Source organism: Wasmannia auropunctata, unplaced genomic scaffold (assembly GCF_000956235.1).
Source record: "Wasmannia auropunctata unplaced genomic scaffold, wasmannia.A_1.0 LD335985.1, whole genome shotgun sequence".
NCBI lineage: Eukaryota > Metazoa > Arthropoda > Insecta > Hymenoptera > Formicidae > Wasmannia > Wasmannia auropunctata.
This window is the reverse complement of record NW_012026905.1, coordinates 2,049,414-2,065,535: the sequence shown is the minus strand read 5'-3', so window position 1 is coordinate 2,065,535 and position 16,122 is coordinate 2,049,414. Positions and strand designations below refer to the sequence as shown.

General features: G+C 40.9%; 2 protein-coding genes across 2 annotated transcripts; both read right to left on the bottom strand.

Annotated features, from left to right (window-relative positions):
* Positions 1 to 954: 954 nt before the first annotated feature.
* On the bottom strand, positions 955 to 7,729 carry LOC105454523 (innexin inx1). The gene is made up of 4 exons (XM_011697196.1): positions 6,949 to 7,729; positions 3,861 to 3,968; positions 3,172 to 3,327; positions 955 to 2,341 (listed from the first exon to the last, which is right to left on the bottom strand). Exons 1-4 carry the CDS (start codon positions 7,195 to 7,197, stop codon positions 1,763 to 1,765), a joined length of 1,092 nt encoding a protein of 363 aa, XP_011695498.1. The 5' UTR covers positions 7,198 to 7,729; the 3' UTR covers positions 955 to 1,762.
* Positions 7,730 to 11,443: 3,714 nt separating this feature from the next.
* LOC105454522 lies at positions 11,444 to 12,656 on the bottom strand. Its single transcript, XM_011697194.1, has 2 exons — positions 12,385 to 12,656; positions 11,444 to 12,025 (listed from the first exon to the last, which is right to left on the bottom strand). Exons 1-2 carry the CDS (start codon positions 12,440 to 12,442, stop codon positions 11,721 to 11,723), a joined length of 363 nt encoding a protein of 120 aa, XP_011695496.1. The 5' UTR covers positions 12,443 to 12,656; the 3' UTR covers positions 11,444 to 11,720.
* Between the last annotated feature and the right edge of the window lie 3,466 nt (positions 12,657 to 16,122).

Sequence of the window (16,122 nt, the reverse complement as noted above, 5' to 3'; positions counted from 1 at the left end):
TGAATGGTACCGGAACCCTCGACCTTAATTTCGACGACAAACGTGATCAATTTGAAGTCGATTTCTCTTAAGCAAAAATTACAAAGAATTATTACTTGTCCGTTATTTCTCCCATATATCATATTATTTATATATATATATATATATATATATATATATATAATCGTATAAAAATTCGGACGAAAAATGGATCCGAAAAATCGACGCCAAATCAATGGTGTAACCAGCTCGAAGAACCAGCTTCTGCCGCTGAAACTGAAGTCGGGATATCTAGCACGCTATATAACAGCTAACGGAGATATTCGTATGTGACGCCAAATCACGCACTTTTCTAATGTAGCCTCTTCTCCCTTAATTGACGTGTAGGGAATAGCAATGACGCGTATATCACTCGTAAAGTGCCTGTTCCGTCGAATGGATAAACGTTCGCTGAAAACGTCGCGACAGGTTCGTAACGTGCACGTCACGATAAGTTGCAACTTCATCGGTCATTTTATGCAGACAGGCAACGGAAACCGCTTAATCCGATGTTAACAGTTAGATTACACGCTGCACCTTTTTCCCCAAGGCCGTCACGACCGACGAACCGAATTCTCGAACGCGACTATTATGGGAACGGAATAAAAGTCGATACGTTTTGAGCAACCGGCGAACAGCTATAGTAGCATAGTGTACAGTTATTTCTTTTTTTTTTTTTACAAAACTAAAATTATTTATAAAATATTATGACGGTGGTTCTCGGACGTATGTGTGTTCGTAAAAGGAAATTCCAACTGTCTTTTGATACACGAGAACAAGACTCGAAAAAGAATTACCGAGTATCAATGGTAGATTTTTGCCATCTCGAATTACAAAATTTTGGCAATTCTTAAAAAAAGAAACATGTGGACAAATAATTTTGAAAAAAAAACATTCACTATTTTTAAAAATACTTCCTTTCTTTCGTTAATTTTTGTTACTAGTGAAACAAAACTTAGTAAAAAAAAACACCCTTTATATGTTTATTATATTATATACATGACGGGTGTTACAAAATTGAGCTGGATTCTATTTACTTGTTCGCGCCCACGCTAATTGCGTTAGAATCATCTTTTAGGCTAACACTCTTCTTCAAATGGTCTTATTCCTTCATGTCTAAGTTTTATCTATTTTATATATTTTAAATATAAAACTACTAAAAATCTCATTCGTATGAGATTGAGTATAAGATCGTTGGATCAATCTTTCCCAAGCAACTGCATTTACATATGCTAATAGAATTGCGCGAGACACGCGATATAAAAGTGTTTGTTTTAAAAATCGCAAAATGAAATGAGATATACACATATAATATGCTTAGAAATGATCGCTTGGGAAAGACTAATTATTTACAACAAGATTCAGAATATTCTTCTAACTTTTAAATAAATAAGTGGTTAAAGCAAAACAAATAACAAAGTAAAATAACGTCACTGATTGTGAATTATCAGTGATATATTTTTTTGTATATCCATAGCTTTTAAAAGTCAGAATCGTAATTCTGAATCAATGTCTACAAAAATAATTATGAAATCCAATTTAAATCTCAATTCCTTGCGCATATCTAAAGTTACATATCGCTATAATATGTGAATATACGAAAATATAACTGCAAGTCCTTGCGAGAGATATTTGCAGGAACGCGCCGCGCGAGGTGCGAGTCAGTCCGTGTTGTCGGTGTAATTAAGCTAAGTAAATTCTTGTTCTATACAGCGCATAAGGTGCGCGTCCAAGATCTCGCGCTTTACGCGGTCACGGACTTCGAGCTAGTATTACCCATCTTCTTCGTAAACTCCATTAGGAACTCCCTGTAGACGAGCGAGTCCATGTTGGTCGAGAGAATGTACAGTATCCACCAGTCGCCGAGGTCAACTTTTCTGCTGACGCTCTGGCAAGTCTCGATGGGCAGCAGCCTCGTCGACAGATGCAGCAGTCTCGGCCGTATCATCGGAGCGAAAATTATCAAAATTCGATACACTAGCAGGATAATCAACATGATGGCCAGTATGAAGAACCAGAACCAGATGAAGATGTACGTCTTCTCGTTGACGATGTTCAACGGCAGAATGCAGAGAGAATCGTGCTGCTGTATCGTACCCGAAGGTCCGTATTTGTGGAATATGCACTTGGTAACGCGGGGAAACACGTAGACCATGGGGTCAAGTCGCTCCTCTTGCGGTGTATCCGAGAACTGCAGTACACGCAGGCCATAGCTGAAGAATTCACCGTCGAAGAATCGGTTCATCAGATAGAGTTGGCCGATGATATTGACGAGGCACAGAAACTCGCAGACAAAGTACCGATACACGTACGTGTTGTGATTCTGAAAGCACAATTCGTCGCTAAATTAAAGCAAATTGGACTCAATGAGGACGAATTGGCCTTAACGCGGTCGTCTCTCTTTCTCTCGTCACATGCCCTTCCCACCCTCCTCCCTTTGTCCCCCTTGGTCGTCCTCCAACATTCCGCCTAAGTGACATCGGGACATCTCGCATAATCTATTAAAAGGCAGCACAGTGCAACCTAGTTCCGTTGTAAGAAACTAACGCTGCATCTAAGGAGGATTTATATTAGAATTTACCAGCCATTTTTACATTGTAAAAAATTATGATTGACATCTAAGAATTCTGACTAGAATTTACTAAATATTTTCTTGTTAGGTTTTTATTGTTTTAAATATTTTAAATTGCAAGAAATTATGATCGCATTAAAAAGAATTCAAATTAGAATTAATTAATTAATTATTTCATATTTATGTTTAGGAAATCTTATCAAAACAATTCAAAAAAGAATTCAGATTAGAATTAAGTAATTATTTATTTATAAAATCTTATCAAAACCATATTCTTTAAATAACATTCATTATAAACACTGCTTCTTTTAATTATTTTTTAAATTCATCGCTTATCTGTAAGTTTAAAGTCTAATCTTTCAGTGTATTTTGAAAACATTTCAATGCGAGAATATTATGACTAACGATAGCAATAACACGTGCGACGTAGTTGAAATCTAATAAGTAGTTATCAGCGACCACCAAGAGGGACCAGTTAAATAATGGATCTACCTTCTCGAAACTTTTCACACATTACTATTTTTCAAGCCAAGTCAAAATTTAATCAAACTCGTGGAACCGATTTGCATTCGCGTTCTTACCCTGATGTGCATCATCAAATAATCCATGAGAGCACTTTTCTTCTTCGCTATATTGTCCTTACTATCCATACCACAATTCATTCCCATGACCAGCGCCTGCATCAGGCCGCCTTCCCACATGCCCCACAACCATTGCGGTATGTAGCACATAACTGCCTGTTAACAGAAAGACAATCGAATAAATAGACAAGCATTGCGTGTAATGTTAGTCGTTACAAGTTAAAACCAAGCGAATTCAATTCTACGATTAAATTGCGTCATATATTATTTACTGAAACACGCGAAAATGGACTTAAAAAAATATCACCTTTTTTCACCATTTTTTCTTGTATATTACCGTGAACTTCAAAGTAAAAAATTCTCTACGTTAATGGATAACGCGAAAATGGGACTTCAACTTATCCCTTTTCTTGCAACTGTACAAAAATCTTCGCAGATGGATATCAGAGCGGCCGTTCGTGCCATCTCCTACGCACAAGTCCGCACGTGGGCCGCCGCAGTCGGCCGCCAGACGTGAAGGACAGGCGCGGATCAGAGCGGAAAGACGAGAGCGGGCGAGCATAAAGAAGGGACGAAACAATGAGACCTCCGAGGGTCCTCCTTCTTGCGTGTCGCGCGCGCGCGCGCGCCCGCCGTGTCGCACGTGTGGCTAAGATCGCCGATAAAGGGTGGGTTGACACTCTGCATACCTGGAAGAACAGCACGAAGCAGACCCACTGATAGTACGTGTAGTATTTCCTCGCGTCGACATCCCCAAAGTCGTTGGCCACTCCTGGATGGGCGACCTCCATGCCGACCTGCGGAAACACGAGAGTTTTAGCGGCACGGCGATAACGACGACACCGTGACTATATACATCATAACGCCGCGATAAAGCCATTTGACCCTCCTTAGATGTCGATAGCGAGAAATCACTCCCCCTCCCCTCCCCCCCGTGGGCCTACATATAGTCTTATTAGAAGTGAACGCTGGCACTTCGCGGGTCTTGGCCGTTGACAATACGAGTCTCTCTTCCTTGCGCAGCTTATTAAACGAACGTTTTCTTAATCTGGATACTCCTCCCTCGTGTGTTTAGCGGATCCCCAATTAGGAAGAGACCAAGCGCGCGCGTTATTACGGTTCGCTTACGAAGGCACGGTTATCGGACCAGTTAATGGTATCACACAAATTATATATACATTTTTTTTCTGTATTTAAATTTCCCTAATCAGGATATCGCAGGAACTCGCGCGATACTTTAATGGGGTCGCTGATAATCAGTGCACCACGGCACCAACTCGTGCATCGCACTGATATATTCGTAAACAATCTCTTGTCCCAGGAGCAGTATCGTCGGTTCAGGACTAATCAAGGCAGGTGATGAATACATTTGTTAAAATACTGCATTTACATTGCCGTAGCAAAGTGGACATAAAAAAAAATCCGGTGATCAACGTGGTAATTTTCATCGCCGTTTCTTTCCCGCGTTCGTAAAGGCGATTTACCAATTTACACGTCTATAAATACGTTGACGGCCAAATTTCGATGTACAACTCGCAGAAGAATGCTCGTATAAATTATAACCAAGTATACTTGTATAAATACTTTTTTTTCATTCTATATACGATTCTCTATAGTATTCGAATGTTTAAATTTTAATAACAATGTAACGTACACAAAGCTGTTTTTGTTGATTCTCTTGATTGATTGATTTCTGTTTTCGATCGATATCCTTGAACGGTTATCAATACATCGGAGCATGTACGTAACATCATGCGAACTCAATTGTCCCGTATATATTTCAATTAGAATCGCGGTTGACTGCCTACAATTTCCAACTCGTTTCGATTATATCTTGAATCAATTATTTCCGCCTCATTAGCCGTATACCGTACATATAGCATTCCCTCTGCTTTAATTCTCGCGCGTCTGATCTTCTGCAAACATTTCGCGCAAAAATGCTGATCCGTTTGAACTTTATTTCTGCCGACAGCACGCGGCAAATTCCTACAATGTGATATCCGTTACGATTTTGCGCTTCAATCGCAGAATTCGAACGACTGATACGCATTTCTAAATATGTGATGATCGAGAATAATAAATTCACGACTATTGATATGCGTATAGATTACGTGTGTCACTCTTAAAAATTCACGCGTGAAAGATTATATACGGCGCGAAGCCATATGCATCGGTTTATCGCATGGAAATCAAATGATTGTGTTACCCGCTGCCGACCTGACGAAAGCTGTAAACGTGACAAATCTCTTGATCACGAAGCGATGTCGCCGTATATCGAAAGCGATATTGTATGTAAAATAATGCAACGAGATGAAAGAATTCGTGGGTCTTATCTAGTAGTAATTTAGAATAGTAGAAATAATAAACTAATGAACAAGCGTAAGGTGATTCGAACGTATACGGCTATGGCTTTCTAAAAAACAAACTGCTAGAAGGATCAGCTACGCTCGCGTCCAAAGTCTTCGGCCCGATAAGTTGCGCGCGTCAGCTGGTAATACAATCAGTATTCGATTTCCATATATGATAACACGCTGCGATATATAGTTTCGCATATATAGCTTTTATTCGACGCGCGAGTGTCGACGCGGGTCGTCAATAAAGGCGATATTTATAGAGCCTGCCTATTGAACAACGGAACAAGTTCCAGGTACTTTGAAATAGGAAAAAAAAAGAAGTTTACAAAATAAGATGCTTCTAGGATTCTCTAAGGAATGAATTCTTGCAATTGAATTCTTGCGAGAAGATAAAGCATATTATATACGAGGCACTTTCTAGGTAATTTAAAATTTAATATCGTCAACGTGATTGCATAACCGATCGGCTCGTTAATCACTCTTGCCGCGAAGCATCTTCCACAGATATTCACAGAGTAAATCAACCGCGCTCGGTTAAACGTTGCACGATCAACAAAGAGATAGCGGCCGTGAAAACTTCTTCGTAATTAAATTGATTAGAAGGCAATTTATTCATGAATAGAGAGATATGGTGCAACGATTAAGCAATAGTTCACGCGGGGTGATTTCTCAGGGTGACTTTCATCTCGAGTACGATATGATATGCAATGCGCGTAGGTAATACAATAGACATTTTAACAGCTTCCCTAATTTTATTAAATTTCATTAACTTAATTAATTAAAAAAGAAATAATTTTATTAATAAGATCTACAGTAAAAAAAAATATCAACTAGCAAATATACATTATCTATTATCAATTTCAAGCATAAATTGCATTAAATTGGCATTTATTGCATTGAAATGTATTTGCTTGATTTCGCGGTCAATTTATTTGTTATCCTTTACTATCGAACAGCTTTATCTCTACTAACAGCACACGGCAAATTTTGTATAATTCGTAATGATTTTTTCGCCAACAAAAATTGATAGAAATACATTTTTCAGAAACTTAACTCACACCCCGAATACTCCATAAGATATAAAGAAAATGGAGAGTAGCGAGAAAACAATAAGTAGGTATCTTTAGAATAAAAGTTTCAGAATAAAGTCGACTTTATATTAAAAAAGTCTTATTATCTTACGCTTCGCTGACAACTTCATCAATATCCTTTAATCAAGGTGAACATCTTGACATGTAAATGTTCGCAATAATTAAATATAATGTCAGATGTTTTTATCACTATTAATGTGACGATCTCAATCAGTATAGCGATCCGTGTTCGCGGCTTGAGGAGGAATATTTATGAAAAGCGGGGAGGGTCTGGATTCGCGCTCGTCGCGAAGCCGAGAACACGATCGTTTATACGATCGGGAATCACACACCTGTCGATTGAACGCGTCCGGCATAGTGAACGTGGACGTTATCCAGCAGTAAGTATTGATGACGTTCGTGGGCAGGCCCTGGACGATGCAGGAGATCGGGTTACCAACATATTGGGTGGCCGTGATCAGCAACGAGCACGTGAAGAGCAGCACCGTGGTGAAGTGGTTATGCAGACGAAACAGCACAGAGTCCGTGATGATGTCCTGCCGCTTCAGATACTTGCTCAGCCCTCCCAGTAGCTTATACATGATTGCGCCGGTGTTGTATTGCTATCGAGGACGACGTCCTCCGACGACGGAGGACAACGACGACGAAGACGCTTCCCGAAGGGACGAGGGGAAACCACCTCTGATCGCAGCCGATCGCGTTGCCGCTCGCGCCGGCACCACCACCTCCTCCACCTCTTTCCACTGACACCACCGATAACCCACGTGCGAATAAACCCACGTCCTCGAGAGCGCGGGGCCGCGAGGTCACCTCCTCTCCTCACGGAGGATTACGAATCTCTTGACGGCGGGCTCAGGACCACGAGGACGTACCATCAACCGGCACTAACGAGCGTAGCTCATCCACCGCGCTCTCGCACGAACGAAAGCAGCAAAACGAAACGAGAGAGAGACACGAGCGTGCACGGTTGTCCACGCGGCGTGCCTCTCTACCTCCCTCCTTTTTTCTCCTCCTTCCGTCTCGCCTTCTCCCCGGTGCCCCTGCCGCTTCGCCTTCCTCTTCTATTGCCCCCTCTCTCTTTGTCTCTTTTTCTCTCCCTCCTTCCGTGCCCTTCTTTTACGGTCTCTCTTTCTCTCTCTCTCTCCCAGTAACCCTCTATCCCCGCCGGGGGTCCTACCTTCCCTCGACTCTCCGTACGGAGATCGGTCACCGAACCACGCTGGACGAGTTCCCGACGAGTCCTCGACGTGTTCCAGTTCCTCCTGCGGCAGGCAGAGATCGGCGGCTCACGCGAGACCGCGTGAATCATTTAGCGAGCGGGTTAATAAAAGCGCCGTTGCGGGAGAGGGACGGGGTAGGGGGAGCACGAGGGGTACGGGTCGAGTCCTCTTCTCGCTACTTCCGTTTCCTTGTAGTCCTTCCTTTTATTATCTCCGACGCGCTTCCGCCGCCTCTTCTCAATCCTGCGGTACAGCTTATTGTTCTCTCTCTTTATCTCTATCTTCCTCTTCTAGATTTTTCAATAATTATCCTTTTCCACAATCTCCGCGGTAATTAATCGAGAAGCTCCTTGAACAGTTATCCCCTCAGGCGGATATCCTTCTCCTCGGTAATTATCCATGGAATTCGCGCGGGCGTCTCCTGTTAGCAACTTAGCACCCGAGCGCGACACGACGTGTAAACAAACGCAGCGTCATGCAGAGCGCTACAAGGATCCTTCCTAGCGATTCCCCCGTCCTTCCTCTTCCTTCAGCCGTCTCGATTTCCCAACCGATTACCCTCGATCTCCTCGACGATCCCTCCCATTCGCGAGCGCGCGTTAAAGGTAAAGAGCTAAAGGCCGGCGGGGCCTCGTCGTTAGACCGTTCCCTTCCCGAGGACGCGAGATTTCCTCTCTCCTCCCACCTTCCCCCCCGCTGCTCTTTTCCCTTCTCGATACGGATCGGGGAACTGCTCTCGCACCAGGCAGGGCTACGGTACTCTGGTGAACACAACGCGGCCGCACACCGCCGTCGCGTATCGAGGAAGCGACACTAACAGCTAACTACCAACTGTCAATCGCGCCAATCCCCCCTCACACTCTCTCTCTCTCTCTCACTCTGCCTCCATCCCCCTTCCCGACAGTGTTGTCCCCTCCCTCGCTCCCGAGCCTTCATGCACGCACGATGCGAAACAAAATTGTGCAGCGGCGAGGCACGCCGCTCTAGGTGCCCCGTCTTCTGTTCCTCTCTCGCGCAGTACGGAGGAAATAAACGCTTCCCTTTCCCTTCTCCCGGGGACGCCTTTTTTTTCCCACAGAAACTACCGTGAGACAGCCGCAGAATAGAGTGCCGGTGGCGTGTGGCGCGCGCGTGTGTGTGTGCGTACGTGACGCCGTACATGCGTGCACGCGTGCGTGCGTGCGTGCGTGCACACAACAGTAATATCTTGAGCGGCAACTGACGAGAGAAGTCGCGGTTGTTTGTTGTGTCGTCTAGGGGAAGGGGGTGACGGCGAGGGGGACGCGGGGGATGGCAGGGGGCTTCCAGCGAGGGTACCAAGGGACCGACAGAGCGCGGCAGACGCGCTACAGGGAATGGAAGAGGGGGAGGGGGATTGGTTCGTGCTTGGGGAAGAGTAACCGACGGAGGGGGCCCGACGCGCGTCTCTCTCAGCTCCGGGTCGCTATAGTGCGCGCCGTCGACGTTCTACAGTGCGTGCCGCACACGCTCGTCTACTACCGTTTGCCATGATCATCCTTTTTACAGGCGGGCATTTGGTTCTCGGGAATATAGGGGACGACCCCATATCGCCCCGGCGCGCATATGTGGGGTTGCCTGGCGTCGTTCTCCCTTTTCCCTCCCCTTCGTCGGCTTCGTCTCTTTCGAGACGCCGAGGGGAAATCGGGACCCCGAGACTCGAGAGATATTGTAGTCGGCATCTTCTGACTCGCGTGCACTTCGGAAGAGAGAGAAACGGAAGGGGGAGGGGTCGGGAGGGAGGGATACGCGTTGAATACTCCTGTGTTGTACGTTTGTCGAGTCATTCGGCTACGCTAAAATTTCGTAGTATGATGCAATATTACAGCACGTGGTAATTTGTAGAGATGTCGATTAGACTGTCCCGTCTAATTTCGATTTCCGAAGCGTCTGTTAGAAAGTTATTCCCCTCGTCATTATTTCATAAATAATAATCATCTTAATTATATAATAATAATCTTGTAATAATTGAATCGAAATATCTTCTATTTCTTGCTGTTGTAAGGTTTTATAGACTCTCTAATCTTAATCGAGATCATTATTACACTCGTTATATAAATGAACATTTCGTGGAAATAATCATTTCAGCTGTTCGCGGTTTTCAATCAGCTGCAGCCTTTTGTACTTGTCAACGACGCGTGAAAACATTGACGAAGATGGTCGAAGATAAAGTGGAAAGACATACGCTGTAGCTGTATAAAAAGAAGCCTTACAATGTTATCGCACGCATATGCAGGCTGCTGGCGCATATAAATATATCTGACGACGAAACGCAGTAAGTCGCAATTTACCTTAAACCAAGGAGAATTCTCGACAAATTTCATGATTTGTTTTTGCCGTTTTGCACAAGAGTTTCCAAAAGTCGTATTAATATTCATCTCGAAGAGACATGAATATTAATAATTGCAGACAGAATTTTACGCCTTTATTATTAATAAATTTTACAGCAAGTGCATAATAAAAGTCACTAGTTTTTTTTTATGACAATAATGCGAAATCACGTACGTGAATCTCGCCATATTTTTCTAAACTAGAATCTGAACTTCGATTGTGAATGTTTCTATTAAAACTTTATGTATGCTATTAGAATCCACGATTTTAACAATTTTTCTAATAATTTTATTTTGCCAATTTCCGCGTTCTCGCTAATGCAGTTACGAAGTCCTTCGGCGGAAAATAATGAAATCTTATTTGCCCTTGCGAGATTCTTCGTATTCCTCGAACTTCGCAGAGAGAAGCAGCTTTCCATCTCTTATCCTTGAGTTTTTGCCTCTACATCTGTACTGTTCGCTTGTTGATATTCGAAACTCATTTGCGAACTGACGGTTCTCATTCTCATCTTTCTTTCTTTTCGAATGTCGAGGCAAAGTTTAATTAAAACAAAAGAATAAGATAAAGGATAGCTTTGAAAGCTACATTGTCGAAAATATCTATTGATCTTTTCGTTCCCATGGGTCGCACATACACAAGTGTCGGCCCACAATAAGGATTTTAAGCCTCACACCGTAAGATGTTGACAAATTACAATCGATTATTCTCCTCGTATTCGACTACGGTTGGTCTATTTCTTACTATATTAGGATTTAAAATCCTCATTATGGGCCGACACTAAAACGATTTTTGTATATTATTATAAGTAATTATTGTCGCTCGACATATAATACAGTGCTTACATTTTGAGATAATAAGCATACAATATACATCTTATCGGCATCGCAGCATGTGAGAAAGCTTGTTTAATCTATGCTCTTTTTTTATCATAAAAAATAACAATATTTAGACACGATCGTTTTGAAGTGCGCGCGCGGCTCGTACAGCCATATCATATAATGCGTTCGCCAGAGACGGTCGTAATGAAAGATTTATTAAGTTAAATATGTTCTGCACCCTCGCAAAAAACAAGCCACTGAAATGTTCTTTTCGCGAGTGAATATATATATATATTTTTTTTTCTCTTTTTTATGCAATAATATAAATAAATCAACTCGATCAATTATTAAAATTATAAAGTTCTCGTTCTTTAAAATCACATATATGTATATACATAAGAAAATAGCAAAATTTAGAAATGATAACATTCATAATTTTTTAAATTTTCTTAATATTTGTCACTTTGTAATTATAAAAAGTAAAAAAAACGCGAGGTTTTTTTGCGATCTCTTCCAGATCTCGGAATACAAGTCTTACGTCTGTTATCTTATCTTTCGAGGAGAGAGGATATGTTATATTTTTCCAAAATATAATAAACTTATGATCGGCTTTATTATCTCGCAGACTCATCGTGACTCGTTAGCGTTGCACGCAATGAGTAACGCGTCCGTTTGTATGAAAACCTCCGAGTGTGATCCGCGAGCTTCAGCGATGACTCATTCGCGTAAGCGCGTCGGAAGTGTGAGAATTACTACGGATTCGATTCCATTCATGCGAACTTCGCGGATGTGTAAGGACGCTCGTAATAATCTGCACATCCGCGGATTCTGTGTTACATCCGGCATGCTGTTACGTTTTTTCGTCGTCTCTGCGATGACGCGAAATCGGTGGACCAGATGAGCGTGAGATGACGCAACGACAGGCATATGCTGCATCTTATGCAACGCGAATATTGCACGAGCTGAACGTATCTTCGTTATGAACGAAAATCTCTGAATTTTTTCGCGTCGATTTGTCCATGCTGAAAATAATAATGCTGTAAAATGTATGTATAATCTATAAAATGAGACAATTTCGACAGAAAGCGCAATTCTTATTAATTATGTTTCACTGATTACAGTAATTTAGTTCTAGGACTCAAATATTTATCTTTTATCTCGCGTTGTAATTTTCTTAATAAAGTTAGCAATCGATTATCTCGATATAATCAAATCATTACAACGTCAATATGCCATACAAGAGCCGTGCTTCGCGCTAATTTCCTTTGGTCTCTTTGCTTATTAAACCGAATACGGAAGAATCGCCGGGTTTCACCGCATCTTTACATCTTCAAACATCGTTATCTTAATTAACATCCGTCCACGTACGCTGTTAACGTACCGTTTGTGGGCATACAGGTCGAAAAAACAATCACCTCCGTACTCCACAATTTTTCCATGTAAATTCAGAAACCGTCTATTGTTGAAACCGCCGACGCGCACAATGGAACCCGTTTGTTCCCGCGACTCCTAAACGACTCCTTTAAAAATTACAACTCAGCCGATTGATTCTCATCGCGACTGCTGCTTCGTCAGTTGGCCTCGTTAACTGTTCATATTGACCATTGCATTGCTTTGTGTATATACGTGCGTGTGCAGCTATGCAATGCGTACCTTGATAATAAGTCATGACGGCGAGTGTAATTTGTATTTTTCCATCGCGATGCACGTTAAGGACATGATTCATTTCATTTTAATCGACGATTCATTTTTACGCGTGCAAACGTTGCGTATTAATGTTGCCCTATTAAAATTTTCACAATAACTTTTTTAAATTGCAGAAAAATCTATATGTTTATAAATATTTTTTTTTTCTATAGTACAAATCCCATTTATTCCCAAACAATACGAAAATACATAAGACATCTTTAAGATGTTTTGTGTTCTCTGATTTTGGACATCTGCGGTCAGTTCTGATCGTAGAAATTATTTAGCGCTTATACTTATATCGAAGAAGTGACGTACAAAACGCAATTCTTCGTTCACAATTTTATTAATTTTCGCACATATGTGAATTGCGTCTATATATAATTATATACATATATGTACAATTATATCTAACAACCTGTACCTGAGTGAACGGACAGACACGAATTGCTGGTATTACGCAATAAAAATGGAAATAATTATACGCGACCGCTTTTTACCAGAGATCGCCAAGTTCCTTAACCTCGATAGACCTTTCACTTGTATTCTTTTTTTTTCCTTCGTTCGCTTTCGGTACGTTGTCCAGCAAGGCACCTCAATCGCGACCGTAATTCATCTCGCACACGTGAGGAACCACGCATTCCGATCTCTCGAACGCTATCCAAAGGTCGGACAGACCGGTTTGCGGGAGGGCCACGAAATTGAGAATCGTTGTGTGACTTAAATTTTATGTCATCTATAATCAATTCGTGCAGCGAAAGTTTCCACTCTGTCGTCCGTCCAACGGACGGAAAAGTGCATTCTGACCTAAAACTAAAAGGATTATTATCTTCCGCCTTTGAAGGTCATTATCTTCCGCCACTTTAATTTTTTGTAGAGTCCTGTTCCATTGTTTTGTTCCCTCTTTTATGAGTTTAAAATTGGTCAGCCCATGGCACCAAAAAAATTCCATGTTTCTATACTTTCCAAAAATTCCGCTGCTACACAAAAATGTATAATATTTAATATTAGTTTATATAACATTTATAGTACTGTTCCCAGACAACACAAAGTCTATAAAATTGACGCATAAGACGACTTTTAGACATTTTTTAGACAGTTCTCGCAGAAATGTCTAAAAGACAGATGTCTAAGAGTCGTCTTTATGTCAATTTTAGACTTTGTGCTGTCTGGGTTATTATTATAATACTATATATGTATATACAATATTTCTAATATTGAGTACGTAGCTTTCTACATATCGCACTTTTCCTTGAATGACGGCAGTATATAAATGTCGTGAAACAAAGTGTTACTTCTTCTGAACATCTGGAAAAAATACGCATATAACGTACACACATAACGCACGCATATTATACTATATACACGCAATGCCATACATCTGGCGTCCTAGATAGATTAAGAGCAACCTGTTGCTCGCGTATGAGGACATTTAATGTTCGTCGTATTACACGCGTGCAGCATGTGGTAAGAAAAGACAGACGTCACCGCGCAAGATTGCGTATTGTTGATCGAGAAGTTTTCTCTCCTCAAACGTATCTTACGGCTCTCAACTTCCGACTGGAAACACATCAACGTTTATGGATCATGACGAGTCATAAGGCGGCTAAGACGGTACTTTCAAAGAATATATCTTTATTGGTGTATCTCTCTCTCGTGGAGCACATTTGTGAGATAAACGAAAACATCTTCTAGACTTACGACGCGCCGGAATGCGCAACATATACGTCGTTCTCGCGACGGCGTATGTACAACTCGTACCGACATCCGTCTAAACTCGTAGATTTTATCTTCTTTACGTGAAGACGATTCGCGCTGCCCGCGGCATGCAAATATCGCGCGCGCCCTTGCAAACCGTATCGCAAGGATACATCTGAATTTTCTCACGAAGATCCGGTGGACGTGTAGTAATCGCCCGACGAAAAATGAGCCGCGTTCTGCATTGCATCCACGCGTTCGACACTCGACTCCCGCACGCCATCGGCATATATTGACTGCGGTTGTATATCCAGACGTGACGCCTTCGGAAGACCACCCCTGTTAAGGATTCGAGGATCTTCGTTAAGATTGATTAAAATATGTGATTGATGTGTGCGATTGATTTAACTGTGATTCAAAATTGATTCTCGCGCGGGTCAAGTAGATTTCCGTTTCTTACTTCAATATCGATTTTGCAATACTTTGTTTAAACGATTCTAAGCAGAAAAATATTACGATATAACGTCAAAATGACGTTAAAATGTATCATGATGATAGATCAAACAGTGATATTTAATAATCATTTTGAAGCCATTTCGATGTCACCATAACTTTGTTTTTTGCTTGAGTTTTGGAATCATAAAAGAATTCACGCTACTCGCAAAAATGTAATGTTTGTTTTTATAATCAGAATTATGTGTGAAATTATAAAAAAATATTTTTTAGATAGCTGTTCTTCAAATAACTAGAATTGTCCAAATAAATTTTCGGTTATTAGATCTTGCTGTTTGAATAATTTGGGTCAGATAAGGACATTTCCTTATCATTCTTAGATTCTAGTCGCATAATTTTTCAACGAACCTTTTTTGAAAAAAAGAAACAATATTATTTCAGATACATCTAGAATTTAAGAACGATGGAATGTTGGAACGAAGAAAAATGTCAATCATAATCTGACCCAAATCATTCAGACAGCAAAATTTAATACAACGCACATTTATCTCGAAAATGCACAGATGCTTTCCAGATTTCTTAACTGTCATGTCTTTTTTCTTTTTTTTTTGGAGGCTTTATTCCTTTCCAAGAATAATAAAGGTCATGTCAATCTTAGAGAACGTTTCGAATATTCGATCAATCACGAAAATTCAAGTTATCGCATAGTGAGTAACACAAGTGTTTCAAGTTCAAACAGACGCGACGTCATAAAATTTGCATTAATATATGCAGAAAGTGGTTGGCTATTGGAGTAAAAAAGCTGTTTGCTTCTCGGCTGACTACTGTATTGAAATCATATAATTAACCGGAAAAAAATTAAACGCACTATAAATAAATAAATATATATATATATATTTATAGTATTTATACATATGTTTCATTTTTTCCAGTTAATTATATATGATTTCAATGCCCGGATTCTCGGGTTTCTCGGTATGCATTCGCACGAAGACAAGAGTCCGCTGTAACTCTGAACATCTCATTGAAAAGTTTCTGAATGAAGGAATTTCCGCGTGTTGCGTCGTAACATCTCAATCACATCGTGCTTCCACCTGTTTTTAGAAATGTCATAAATACCGAATATCCGTTTCTATGTCATTATAAATAAATAAATAAATATATATATAGGGGAGTATAGCGTAATTTGGTCATATTTTTTTTAAACGACTCTAAAACTCGTATTTTTTCGAATTTCATGCAGCCAAATAAACCGTTGGAAAGATAAAAACCTAGTGCAACT